A 13,722-nucleotide genomic window follows, 5' to 3' on the forward strand; every position below is an offset into this window, starting at 1 on the left:
ATTCAATAAAACTAACCCAAAAAATTAGTTACTAATGTACAAATTTTATGTAAATATTTCCCAACCCAGCCCATTTATAGCCGCTAAATAAATAATTCAGCTCTTTACGCCCCCTATCGAAAATTAAGCACTTTTGGATCAGGAGAAACGTATCGTGTTCGTGTTAGTAGCTCTACCGGTCAACTAACATCTGGCTACACAGTACACACCGGTACGTGCAACACGCACGAGTGCGCACATATGTTAAGCCGATGACATCACCTACTTACCACTGGTGTGAAATAGACAAACACGAAGGTCATACAGCTTGCTGTTGTTGTTTTTTCATGTAAGGATTTGGGGTTCGTCACGTACCATTTTTTCATTTATTGACATTGGTTTACGAAACTTGAGTGATCTACCTTACAAAAGATATCAAACATACCCCCCTCCTCTCGGAATATTTGGTCTACTGTGAGTTATGGTGTTAATCCAGTGGTTTTCAAAACCTTTAAGCATGCGGCGCATTAACAAACATAACTACTGTCTGCAGCTTAAACGTAGCTAGTTTAGTACAATACAAAAATACTCCACAAAATAATTTCATGGCCAATTATTATAAATAGTCATATTTATTGTAATGCATGAAAAACAGTAGCCATCCCAATATCATAATCATATTCAACTAAAAAAAACACATGTGCCCAATTGCAATTTTGTTTCAAGCACAGAAAAATAATAAGTCTATACATGATAAAATCCTACAAGAGCATGGTAATAGAATATTGAAAACAGAAATGTAAAAATGTTACGCAGCATTATAAAAACATTGGACATTTTAATGGTACTTCAGAATTGTGGTCATTCACTTTCATGCACATCTTTATCTTCGTTATAGGTTAATGAAACAAGCTCTTGAGATGTGCAATCATAGCCCACATGAAAAGTGTTTTTGACAGTTTGTGTTTTAGTAGTTGTTTCTCCTTGAATTACTTTTCGTAATTCTTTTAAGGAAACAACACCAACCAACTTTCCTGTGCTTGTTACATAGGCTTGATTTAAACCCAACATTGAAAACAATGAATGTACTTTGTGCAGAGAAGTATGCTCAACCAACTGAAATGGAGCAGGATCAATTGGACATGAATCAAAGTTTACTTGCTCTTTCAGCAATTCATTTGCATATGCATCATGCGACATTGAACATTCTGCTCTATTTCCCAAATCCTGCAAATCTGCACCAGCAGAGTGTCGCTTTTCATTTTTTAAAACAGTAGTTTTTGTTGTGTGTTTATCACTTTCTTCTTTAATTTCTTTAAATCTTTTGTCCAATAAAGATTGCAGTGATGCATGTTTGATAGAACCAATTAAAATCATGGATGTTGAAGAGTCCACAAGTGGAAATGTTTTAAGTTTTGATGTTTGCAAAAGACACTGCAAATCTTTAAATGAAGAAGTGTAAGCAACAAATTGAATACTTTTAACCATAAAATCTTGCACAACTGTTTCATACAGCTTCCTTTTACCAGGAATAATATCTGGCAAATATGGAAGTCCTTTGATTTGAATAATACTGTCATATATTGAAGGTTGCAATGATTGTGCAATTGCATTTGAAATAAGGACTGCAATCATTACCGGTAAAATGTGTGAAATTTGTCCAGTTAACTCAAACACTATAACTGATGTCGATATTGTGTGTGTAACACCACCTGCTAGACTTGCAGCACCAACAACAGCATAACCTCCTGGTACAATTCGAAACACATTATTTCCACTATAGAAGCCATCAGGATAAAGTGCTGCAACACTTTCACCAACCAATCTACCGAATGCTGCTCCAATAAGAAATACAGGCATAAATACACCTGCAGGGATAGCCAAAGTAATTGCAACAGCGGTCATGCAAAAATGAACAACAATAAACAACACCAATGTTACGAATATATTAACAGATGGATGTTTCCAACCTTGTTGAACATCTGACAGAACAGATTCATCAATATAACCCAGTTTGGCCCATGTTTTGTTGTCAAAGAGTGTGTCTAGTGCCTCTGTTAAGGTTAGCTCACCAGCCATAAATTGGCCAAAACCACGAGGATAAGTTAGTGAACTGATGACCAATGATACCAGTAGTGGAAAAATAAATCTGTTTTTCTGCAAAAACAATTTTACCCTGATATGTTTTCTGCTAAAATTGACAATGCCCCTGTGTATGTATACAAACAATGCACTTGCAAATCCACAAACAATTCCAATTGTTCCAAAGGCAATGAGCTCTTGTAAATCAAACGGAAATTCAACTCGAAAGTTTGTTTTAAACAAGGCAGTAATAGTTTCCTCTTCTTCATTCCATACTGCTAGTAATCGAAATGCAAGTGCACCACATACCGCACTAAAAAAACCTCTCCAATAATTACGGACAGCAAAGTAGGTGGCAGTAACTTCAATACTAAACAAAACACCACCAATTGGTGCAGCAAAATTACAAGCAACGCCAACAGCACAAGCAGCAGCTAATATCTCATATTGCCTTGAATCATTTTCAAATGAATTTGGCAAGCGCACAAACACTTTGTTTAAAAGTGTGGCACAAATGCTTGCAATATGCACAAATGGACCTTCTTTGCCAATAGGCAACCGACTTCCCAAAGAAGATGTCAAACCAATCATTTTTGCAAGCAACACCCGAAATGTTAGATATTCATGTAGAACAACTCCTCTTAAAATTGTTTTCATTTCTGGAATTCCTGACCCAACTGCCTGTGGTGACACAATGTGAACAAAACCCACAGAAAATGCAATAAATACCAATGGAAAACATACCCAAGCAAGATATTGAAATGCAACAAAATTTTCCAGTTCCTTATATAACCAATAATGGGCCTTTTGACATTTTTGTATCGTGTAATCCATCGCGAAACTCAGCAATGCCATGGTGATTCCCAAAAGAAGTAGAAAAACCCACTCTAGCTCAATGTAATATAAAAAGCAGTTTTTAAATGTCACATAGCACCGTTGGCATGATTTTAATACATCCCTATTTGTATGGGATACAGCTAATGGTGCTTGAAGCATTTTTGTTTTTTCATGCTTTAAATGACTTGCATGTGATTTGGCAAGTTTCCCAAGCTCTTCTGAATACTTTCCATACATAAGGGTGGGCTCATAATCCATGTGAGTTTCACCATCATTTTTTATTTCAGACATGTCTTTAATGTTACTTCAGGCTACAAAGAGTTGAAAACACCACTCATTCAGACATGGAATCTGAATGATACTGCGTTGCTTTGAACAGCTCTCCTATAATCCCTTACTATTTTTTTGCAAATAAAAAAGTAATATTAAAATGTGTTTTCATTTCAATAAAATTACAGTCATCTAATATTATGGTAGGGATACCTTTAAATCAGTTTTCAAAACTTTTTAAGCATGCGGCACATTAAAGAACTGAAATTTTCTTCCGCAGTACTCCATTTGATATGACAAACGGTTTGAGCCCAAAGTTGGGGATGCAAGGGCATGTCTAAAAGACGGGAATACGGAAATCGAGGTCTAAAAGACGGGAGAGACGGGGTTACGGCTTACGGGACAGACGGGAAAAGTGCCAAATTAAAGACGGGAGAGGCGGGACTACGGGAAAGCGCATATTCAACATAATTAAAAGACGGGACTAGGTGAAAGTTCACACACAGTTCCAGTGGCGTAGGCAGCCAAAAATTTTGGGAGGGGCCAAATAATTTGTTGTCTAATATAACTTTTTGCTAACGTTTGGCGTGCTGTTACCAAAAACATGACTTGCCAAACTGTGATTCGACGGGACAGCCAAACGCTTTATTGATTTATTCCATGTATGCATAAACTAAAAAAGCATGGATTTCGGCTTACAACTTGGTGACAAAAGTCATTTTTGGTAATTTATATATTCCTTTGATAGTTGAGAGACGAAACCACAATGATGAGGGACGAAACTACACCAAATAAAAGTTTATCAATGTACAACTTTGAAAATTTGGGAGGGGCCATGGCCCCTTTGGCCCCTCCCTGGCTACGCCACTGCACAGTTCTTATGGCGTTAGACGGGACTACGGAAAAGCATTTGTTAGACATGACTACAAGACGGGACTGGGTGAAAGTTCACTTATAGTTCTTATAACGTTAGATGGGACTACGGAAAAGCGTTTGTTCGATATGACACTAAAAGACGGGACTGGGTGAAAGTTCACACGCAGTTCTAGCGTTAGACGGGACTACGGAAAAGCATTTGTTCGACATGACTAAAAGACGGGACTGGGTGAAAGTTCACACGCAGTTCTTATAGCGTTCGACGGGACTACGGAAAAGCGTTTGTTAGACGTGACTAAAAGACGGGACTGGGTGAAAGTTCACACGCAGTTCTTATAGCGTTAGACGGGACTACGGAAAAGCGTTTGTTCTACATGACTAAAAGACGGGACTGGGTGAAAGTTCACATATAGTTCTTATAGCGTTAGAAGGGGCTACTGAAAAGCGTTTGTTAGACTCGACTAAAAGACGGGAGTAGGTGAAAGTTCACACGCAGTTCCTATAACGCTAGACGGGACTACGGAAAAGCGTTTGTTAGACATGACCAAAAGACGGGAGTAGGTGAAAGTTCACTTATAGTTCTTATTGCGTTAGACGGGACTACGGAAAAGCGTTTGTTATACATGACTAAAAAACGGGACTGGGTGAAAGTTCACACGCAGTTTATATAGCGTTAGACGGGACTACGCAAAAGCGTTTGTTAAACGTGACTAAAAGACGGGACTGGGTGAAAGTTCACAGCACGCAGTTATTATAGCGTTAGACGGGACTACGGAAAAGCGTTTGTTCTACATGACTAAAAGACGGGACTGGGTGAAGTCAACACGCAGTTTCTTTGCGTAATTAATCGGCACTACGGAAAAGCGTTTTTTTTAATATGACTAAAAGACGGGACTGAGTGAAAGTTCAAAGGTAGTTCTTACAGCGCTAGACGAGACTGGATGATTAAGGATTGCACTTAATTTCTTAGCAGCACATTTCCTGTTCTTTTCGTGGTTACTTTGACAGGTCCCTGAAAGAAGACTTGATAAAAACACAACTTCAGATTGATGGCCGGACAGCGACAACAAATGCCAGCGAAAGTTTAAGTCTGAAAATAAATTTGCCTCCCATTCATACGCTTGAAAATATGGTTGACGAAACATGAAGTTCAACTAATCAATGAATCCAAAACTTTGACTAAAGTTTGCAGAGCTAGTGCAAAAACATGAGCAGTGCCGTATTACGCAAACAGGAATAGCGCGACTGCATGTTAGAGAGTTTCCTAAATTGTTTTTCCATACTAAGCAACATTCCCCTCGCCAAAACTGTGACATAAAAGCTCGTAACTGGCTTAGGTTTATTCCCAGCGATGCGAAGGTTAAAAACGTTATGATAAGTCTAAAGATTAACTTTTATGAGCAGCTGAGAATGTGGAACAGTTGTAATTGCCCAATATTTCCGCTCTCGATAAAATGAATGCTTTTCGCCCCCTTTCGAAACAAACGACCAACCCAACCTGTGGGACAAATGCGACGAGGTAAAACTCGAGAGAAACAGTTTTTTGCAACACCTGCTTACCTGACCAAAAAACGTGGTCTGCGCTTAACTTTTTAATCGGACACATCAGAAATAAAAATTTGATAGTTTTTGGCTTTGTTTCGTGCTTCTTTCTCTTTTGCATTGTTTACAACTAGTGATGAACCGAACCCATCCAAAAAGGATCGGGCCGAAACCGAAAATTTGGCCGAATCAGACCGAACCTAAAACTCCCTTTCTTATGGATGTTTTCAACTGAACCTTTGTGTTGTTAATGCGAGTGAACTGAACTATGACAAACCAAAGTCACTTTTACAATACGAAAACATTACTAAACTTATATTATCTAGACAACGTGGCTCGTTATATTTTATAGAAGCAGAAATTGCTTAATAATGTTTCGTATTAGAGAAAATGAAACTTGGTATGAATTTCATGCAATCAAAAAGTTCAGTTTAGGCGGAATTTTTAAAAAAAGTTCGGGCCGAAACCGAAACAGCGTATTCGTCCGAACTGTTTCGGCCAACTGAAACTTCGGTGCATCACTATTTACAACCTTCGAAGATACAACCAGCATTAACAGCAGAGTACAACGGAAGAAATTGAAATGCCGTAATAAGTTTAAACTACAAAGAGCATCCTCCGTTTTCAACAGGTGTTCAAACGCAAATATAACTTAGTGGTCGCACATTCCTCGGCCATTATTTAACAAGAAATTAGACTCCCACATTTGAGGCCACCCATTGATATAGGAAGCAACAAATTGCTTGATATGGACACGTCGATCAATCAAGTCAAACCAATGGTGCCTTTTTCGCGCACTAAACATGTGTCGTGCCACTGAACTTTCCCAGTCCTGTCCAATGCTATAAGAATTATTTTTGAACTTTCACCAAGTTCCGTCCGTCATGTCTAACCAACGCTTTTCCGTAGTCCCGCCTAACGCTATAGGAACTATATGTGAACTTTCACCCAGTCCCGTCTTTTAGTCATGTCTAACAAACGCTTTTCCGTAGTCCCGCCTAACGTTATAGGAACTATATGTGAACTTTCACCCAGCCCCGTCTTTTAGTCGAGTCTGACAAACGCTTTTCCGTAGTCCCGTCTAACGCTATAAGAACTGCGTGTGAACTTTCACCCAGTCCCGTCTTTTAGTCATGTCGAACAAATGCTTTTCCGTAGTCCCGTCTAACGCTATAAAAATTGCATGTGAACTTTCACCCAGTCCCGTCTTTTAGTCATGTCGAACAATTTTTTTTCGTAGTCCCGTCTAACGTTAAAGAAACTATACTTGAACTTTCACCCAGTCCCGTCTTTTAGTCGAGTCTGGCAAACGCTTTTCCGTAGTCCCGTCTAGCGTTATAGGAACTGCGTGTGAACTTTCACCCAGTCCCGTCTTTTAGTCGAGTCTGACAAACGCTTTTCCGTAGTCCCGTCTAACGCTAAAAAGAACTGCGTGTGAACTTTCACCCAGTCCCGTCTGACAAACGCTTTTCCGTAGTCCCGTCTAACGCTAAAAGAACTGCGTGTGAACTTTCACCCAGTCCCGTCTTTTAGTCGAGTCTGACAAACGCTTTTCCGTAGTCCCGTCTAACGCTATAAGAACTGTGTGTGAACTTTCACCTAGTCCCGTCTTTTAGTCATGTTGAATATGCGCTTTCCCGTAGTCCCGCCTCTCCCGTTATTTAGTTTGGCACTTTTCCCGTCTGTCCCGTAACCCCGTCTCTCCCGTCTTTTAGACCTCGATTTCCGTCGTCCCGTATTCCCGTCTTTTAGACATGTCCGGGATGCAAGCCTTTTTTGCACAATGTGCGTGAAAATGTGCAGGTCACAGCGTGCACACATTTTTGGGAAATCTACAGGTCAAAATGTGCGAACATTTTTTTGAAAATGTGCGGGTCAAAATCTGCAGGTACGGAAATGTGCAGGTCAAATGTGTAAAACGTTGAAGCACACAAAAACAATAAAAACATTGAAAATAGAGGGAAAAGCCCCAAACAAAATGTAAGACACGGCACCCGATCCGTCTGGAAGTCCCCGATTAAAATCGGCTGTGTTACGCAGAATAATGCGTTTCTTATCGGGCGGGATTAGAATCTTTAGAACCTGTGTTATAACACAGCCCGATTGCGTAAGGTTTTATCGGTAATGGCAGTGGAGCATTAAATTTGTTTTCTATTGGCAAATATTATTTTTGCTGTGATAATAATCGCAGGTAAATTGGGTTTTATATCAAAATGGCAGTTAATTGTAAAACAGCAAGACAAAAACAAATGCATTCTAAGCTGTGAAATGAATATGTTAAACACTAAAATGAGCCCAGAATCAAGATTAAAGTACGTGATTGGCATCAAGGTTCTGGCAATGAAGCAATGCAAAGAGACCTTTCAGTGAAAAGAATTTCAATTTCAATTTCCTTTATATGAAGCAAAGTGAAGACCAGCACACTGTCATATGAGGGACTTGTAGATTGGATTTGAATTGAAATGATTCACAGTAAGTGGCTGCCTTGTTACTGCCTTTCTAAACTCAACTCTTTCTGTATTTCTGGCTGATGTTATTTTGAATTTTAGCACAGTTAAAACTCCCAATATTGAATATTAACTCTGTTCTATAACACTTAGACTGCTTATTGGTGACTAAACTCAAGCCTCTTTTGTTTAACCCACATGTCAAGTCAAATGAGCATACACTTTATCTTTTTATTGCAGTTCACCATCTGGAAAATGCTTAAAGCTTGAAAAAATCAACAGAAACATTCCATATCAAAAAAATTGAAGAAACTCTTTCATTGCGGAAGAATTTTGTTGACAAAAACAGCTCTCTCTTAAAGTGTCAGCAAAATCATTGATGTATACAACCTGTTACTTGCCTCACAGGAGAAAATTGTATGCCGAGATATGCACCACATACTTTAGTTTTACATGAATCAAATCGGAATATGTGTTATTTCTTTTCCACTGTTCTACCTGCCTGCAAGTTTGTTTATTAGTTCTTATACCCAAATTAAGAATTTGTATTCAAACATTTGTAGGCGTTGATATTATTTTACCTCCATGGTGATTATGGTCTCATGTAAATTCTGAGAATGTTTTGCACTCTGATGTAGAATCGGACAGTAAAAGTGATTCATCAGACATAAATTGAGAACCTCTAGTTTTGACCAGTAGTCTGCATGATAGCATGTTGTAACAATTGTGTGGTTCTACCTCATTTTTCACATGATATCCGGTTTAATTTTCTTGATAATTCAGCAAATCATCACATTTTCAGCTGTACAATATTGTTTCACCTTTTTGTTTTATTTTAGTCTGTTTACTTAAAGATCCTTGTTTGGTATGTACTATGTACTTGCAAATGCAGGTTTTAACTGACCAATCAACCAATTGCTGTGAATGTAATTATTTATTCTCTTCCCATTTATTTCTGCTTTCATATAACTATGGGACTCAACTTGAAAATGTTGAAGTGTGGAAATTGGGTTCATAAGGTGCTTTTTCCATCAATAAAGTGTTGTCCTCACTGTGCATTTGGTGTTTCATCATTTTCATTAGTAGAGCCTTTAACGTGTTTGAGACCACTAACGGCTTGAGGTATATGTAAACGGTTTTTACACGCCAACTCTAAACAACATTCAGTAAACGCTTGCAAAATATCGTCAAAATCTTATCATAACGTCGAAAATGAGAGGCGTACATCATAAGCAAATACATGGCATAAACGCTTTAAAAATGATTTTTGCGCTGTCGAATTATGTAGCCTATAAAAGCTCCAGATGACAAACGGTTTAAGGTAAACGCAAACGGTTTTTACAGGTCAACTCTAAAGTACATCTAGTAAAGCCATACAAAATATCGTTTAAATCTAATCATAACCTCGAAAATGAGAGACGTGCATCATAAGCGAACGCAGGGCATGACCGCTTTAAAAATGATTTTTGCGCTGTCGAATTATGTAGCCTATCAAAGCTCCAGATGACAAACGGTTTAAGATAAACACAAACGGTTTTCACAGGTCAACTCTAAAATACATCCAGTAAAGGCATACAAAATGTCGTTTAAATCTGATCATAACCTCGTAAATGAGAGGCGTGCATCATGAGCGAACGCAGGGCATGACCGCTGTAAAATGATTTTTGCGCGGTCTACCCATATAGCATGTACAGGCTCCAGATTTTAAACGGTTTAAGTTATTATCACATTTAAACGATGTTTTGTATGCGTTTACTAGCTGTATTTTGGAGTTGACCTGTGAAAACCGTTTGTGTTTATCTTAAACCGTTTAAAATGGTTTAAGATAAACATAAACCATTTACCGATAAAACCGTCCGCAATCGGGCTGTGTTATAACACAGGTTCTAAAGATTCTAATCCCGCCCGATAAGAAACGCATTATTCTGCGTAACACAGCCGATTTTAATCGGGGACTTCCAGACGGATCGGGTGGACACGGCAAGAAAATCAATTTTCTGAGACTTCTGAAAAGCAGTGGCCATTCTGCATGACACTTTTGGTAAAAAATATGTAGTCCTATTGTGTTAACAAAACAGATTGGGAAATGATAACATTGATATGATGAGAAAAATAAAATATGTGCAATCAAAGAACCCTATAAAGAAGGTCAACTAGTGTTTGTTCTTTTATGACGTTTTGCGTCGTCACGCTTGAATGACACTTTCTTAAACTTCCCGGGCTTACATTAAACTGTACAGTAACTTCGCTGAAAATAGAGGATTTGTTTGAATCTCTTGTAAACTAGGCATTGTAAACTATAAAGAACCAATTAAATTTGCCAAGGGAGACCTTTTATTGCAAAATATGGACGATGACATACCTGAACAATCGACAAGTCGTAAGTTTGAGGCACATTCGTTTACCACCAGACGCCACGAAAAATTAACTGTAATCGCGGACGCCCTATCCTAAAGTTTGAATCACTGTGGAACTAATCTTGCAATATATTTGTTGGAAACGTTTATAAAGAATAAAAAGGGAGAGGAAATTGTTGCAAAATTTCCGTTGCTGTGCAATGATGCACATAAGTATTTTTTAGAAGTTGTTTTTAATCCAGTGGCTGCAGAGTGCTTGTTGACCCTTCTACAACATATTATCATTAAGAAAGAACTGCCAAGAGCACCTTCTTATGGCCAAATAAAAGCATTTAAAAATGACACTTTAGAGTATATTGGAGGCTATTTAATCAGAAAAACAACAGTGAAGTTTCCAGAGATGACAGAAGCGCTTGAGTGCATGTGTAATCCATCTCCACATGGAAAAAGCTTTTGATTCTTTAAGATATCCTTCAGACGACTTTTTATTCTTTTTGCAGCATATAAGATTTTGAAGCAAACTACGAACAGCAAGTTAACAATATTAACTGCAATAATGTTGGTCAAGAGATAATATGACATTTACTTCGAAAACTTTAATGTTTAAATTTCTGACATGTCAGATGAAGATCCTTCAAATGTCTGCAAAATGTTATCTTATGTTGTGAGTTGTCGCATGCATTTGCCAAAAAGTTGTTTGAAAAAATGTACACAGGAGCAAATAAACAATTTAAGGAAGGGCTATAGAGGTGAACTAAAGAAAAAATAGCAGTACTTAACCAGACTATTTTGATGATCGACTTTTTTTCAAGTGTAGTCCAGGCATTTTTTTCATATGTTGTGTTTCTGCCCTTTATGTGTTTTATCATTTTACGTTGGGTCTGTGTTGTATTCCATATGAAACTTAAAACACATCTGAATTCTGTGATCTTCACCCAAGTGGCCTCTGTAATTTTTAACTATGTATCAATTATGCCAATGTAAACACTGTTAATTTTTTTAGAGAGCTTTAACAAAGTAGCATACCAAGTTTCCAAAAAATGCCTCCAAGTTGTCTTGTGTAAAAGTATGAAATCAAACATATATATTTAATGTCATCTCCTTGAAGTAATTGCCTAGACTATAGACATTTCTATGTACTTATTTGTGGTAAATAATAGTCCAGTACTGGAGTTGCCAAATAAGGTTAAACAAGAACTGCTACTATACTACTTTCCACGACAGTAATTTGTTAACAAACTTTTGCAAAAAAGATATCCTTGCATCACTTGCATGTCAAACACTTTTCAACCTAATGTTTCTGTTGCAAGGCCTACTTTTATTTGTGCAAATAGGAATAACTTTACAAGTGATAAAAAACTGCCTATTGTGTAAAATGTGAATGACATTCTACAAACACTGGTTACCGTTATTTTATTTGTTATTCTGCAGCACAATGCAGGCTGCAATAAATGGTTTATTTGCAATATCAGTAGTTCCCTTGTGTCTATGCATGTTGTAGTGCTAACAAAAATGGCCATTTAAAACAAGTACTGCATTGGTAGCATCACATTGTCCTGATTGAATTGCTGTATTTTACTTTATCAAACATTTTGAGCTTTAATTCCTAATTTAATAATGTTAAATTGTAATTTCCGAACATCCATTGTGTTGAACAAGGTTTAACACATGAAAATCTCACTATTTGTTTTTATTGTGTAGTGAGTGTAGTGGCAATTTGTGCCTGTAAAGCTTTTTTGCAATAAAACTGCATGTTGCTACAAAATTTATCTACTTCTTTGATTTCTGCACCATACAAGCAAATAAAGATATAACTATCACAACCAACTTTGAAATTACAAAATAGTTTAGTTGATATGAAGAGAGCCAAAAACAGCAATTTTGGTCAGCACAAGATGATGCACATGACATAATACATCCTCTTGTCTGAAGGAAAGAGCCATTCTCGTTTAATTTATGCTATAAATGCATGCAAAGTACAAACTACTTTAAATTGCACTAACAAAATATAAACCCCTGCAGATGATTTATTCTTATGCTACAGCCAAATTAGGGTTGGGAGCAACAAAAGGTTTGTCCAGTGGTATTATAGTTGCTAGACCACTTAGAAATTTAGTCATCGCCAGCAGAAAATTAGTCAGGCACGTTTCTTTCTGTGCTCGCGTTCTTTTAAACATTTTGCGAAATCAGCCAAAAATCGTTTTGCATCTTATCATACCTTGTGCCTTTGCAAAACTTGCAGACATACTACATCCTGGCACTGCGCAGTGCGTGATCCCCATTTTACTTGTAAAATGCACTCTTTAGCAATAAGATTTTCTGTTTCTCAGCCTAAACACCACCTCTGTGCTGCATTTAATAAAGTGTCATTCATGCGTGACGAGAACAATGAGTCGGCCTTCCTGGTTATAGAGTTCTTTGGTGCAATGCAAAAGTATGAGTTCTCACATGTTTATGGTTAACTGTTAGTCATCAGTTTTTTAAACACTGCATTTGTAACCACTTTGCTGTATTAACAAAAAAGCATGTATAAGTTGCTTGTAATGACAACACACGATTCAAATTTGAAAATACAGCGAGATGTTTGCAACATTAATGCAGGTCATTGTGTGAAAGAGGCCTGCAAAAACTCGCTTTTTGTGCACATTTTGACCTGTACATTGCTGGTACATTGTGTAAATATTCGCTACATAAGCCCTGTTGCATATTAAGCTAAATTGGTAGCCTAAAGTCACCACAGGGCAGTCACCAGACGGGCATTCAGTCATGCGAAAGGCATAACATCATTTCTCATTACCAAGCTTGCCATTTTCCTTTTTGTTCGCGCAAGTATGATGTTGTTTTTTATAGATATCTTACAATTATGTAGCAAAGTCATTACAGAAAACAAACATTACAAAATATTAACGCTTATTATGCGTTGAAGCCGCCACACACCGTCATTCAAAAAGTCACCACACGGCTACCGATTGGCGGAAAAACTTGACTGACGTTTTGTGCTGTATTTTTTGAAATGAAAAGTCAATTCCTCTAGAAATGCAACATTTGTATAGCAAAGGCATTACAGTAGCCTAATATTAAAAAAAATTGATGCTTTTTATGCGTAAGCCGCCTAACACGGTGGTAGCATTCGGTCACCACACGGGCACCCAAAAAGTCACCACACGGGCTGTCGATTGACGGAAAACCTTGACTGACGTTTTGTGCTGTATTTTTTAAAATGAAAAGTCAATGACTCTAGAAATACAACATTTGTATAGCAAAGGCATTACAGCAGAGTCACTTATGGTGGCTCTGATTACAGTAGCCTAATATTAAAAAAATATTGACGT

General features: G+C 37.6%; 1 protein-coding gene and 2 long non-coding RNA genes across 3 annotated transcripts; 1 reads left to right on the forward strand and 2 right to left on the reverse strand.

The window, feature by feature from the left end:
* Positions 1 to 592: 592 nt before the first annotated feature.
* On the reverse strand, positions 593 to 3,546 carry LOC145222350 (chloride channel protein 2-like). The gene has a single exon (XM_080088450.1). The coding sequence runs from the start codon at positions 3,187 to 3,189 to the stop codon at positions 841 to 843; it is 2,349 nt and encodes a 782-aa protein (XP_079944576.1). The 5' UTR covers positions 3,190 to 3,546; the 3' UTR covers positions 593 to 840.
* A 772-nt stretch (positions 3,547 to 4,318) lies between these two features.
* On the forward strand, positions 4,319 to 9,089 carry LOC145222355 (uncharacterized). Its single transcript, XR_013859319.1, has 2 exons — positions 4,319 to 8,058; positions 8,274 to 9,089. It is a non-coding gene; the product is annotated as an uncharacterized LOC145222355 (long non-coding RNA).
* Positions 9,090 to 11,398: 2,309 nt separating this feature from the next.
* LOC145222358 (uncharacterized) lies at positions 11,399 to 12,805 on the reverse strand. The gene is made up of 2 exons (XR_013859322.1): positions 12,182 to 12,805; positions 11,399 to 12,113 (listed from the first exon to the last, which is right to left on the reverse strand). It is a non-coding gene; the product is annotated as an uncharacterized LOC145222358 (long non-coding RNA).
* Positions 12,806 to 13,722: the final 917 nt, after the last annotated feature.

This window comes from Phallusia mammillata, chromosome 4 (assembly GCF_965637545.1).
Source record: "Phallusia mammillata chromosome 4, kaPhaMamm4.hap1.1, whole genome shotgun sequence".
NCBI lineage: Eukaryota > Metazoa > Chordata > Ascidiacea > Phlebobranchia > Ascidiidae > Phallusia > Phallusia mammillata.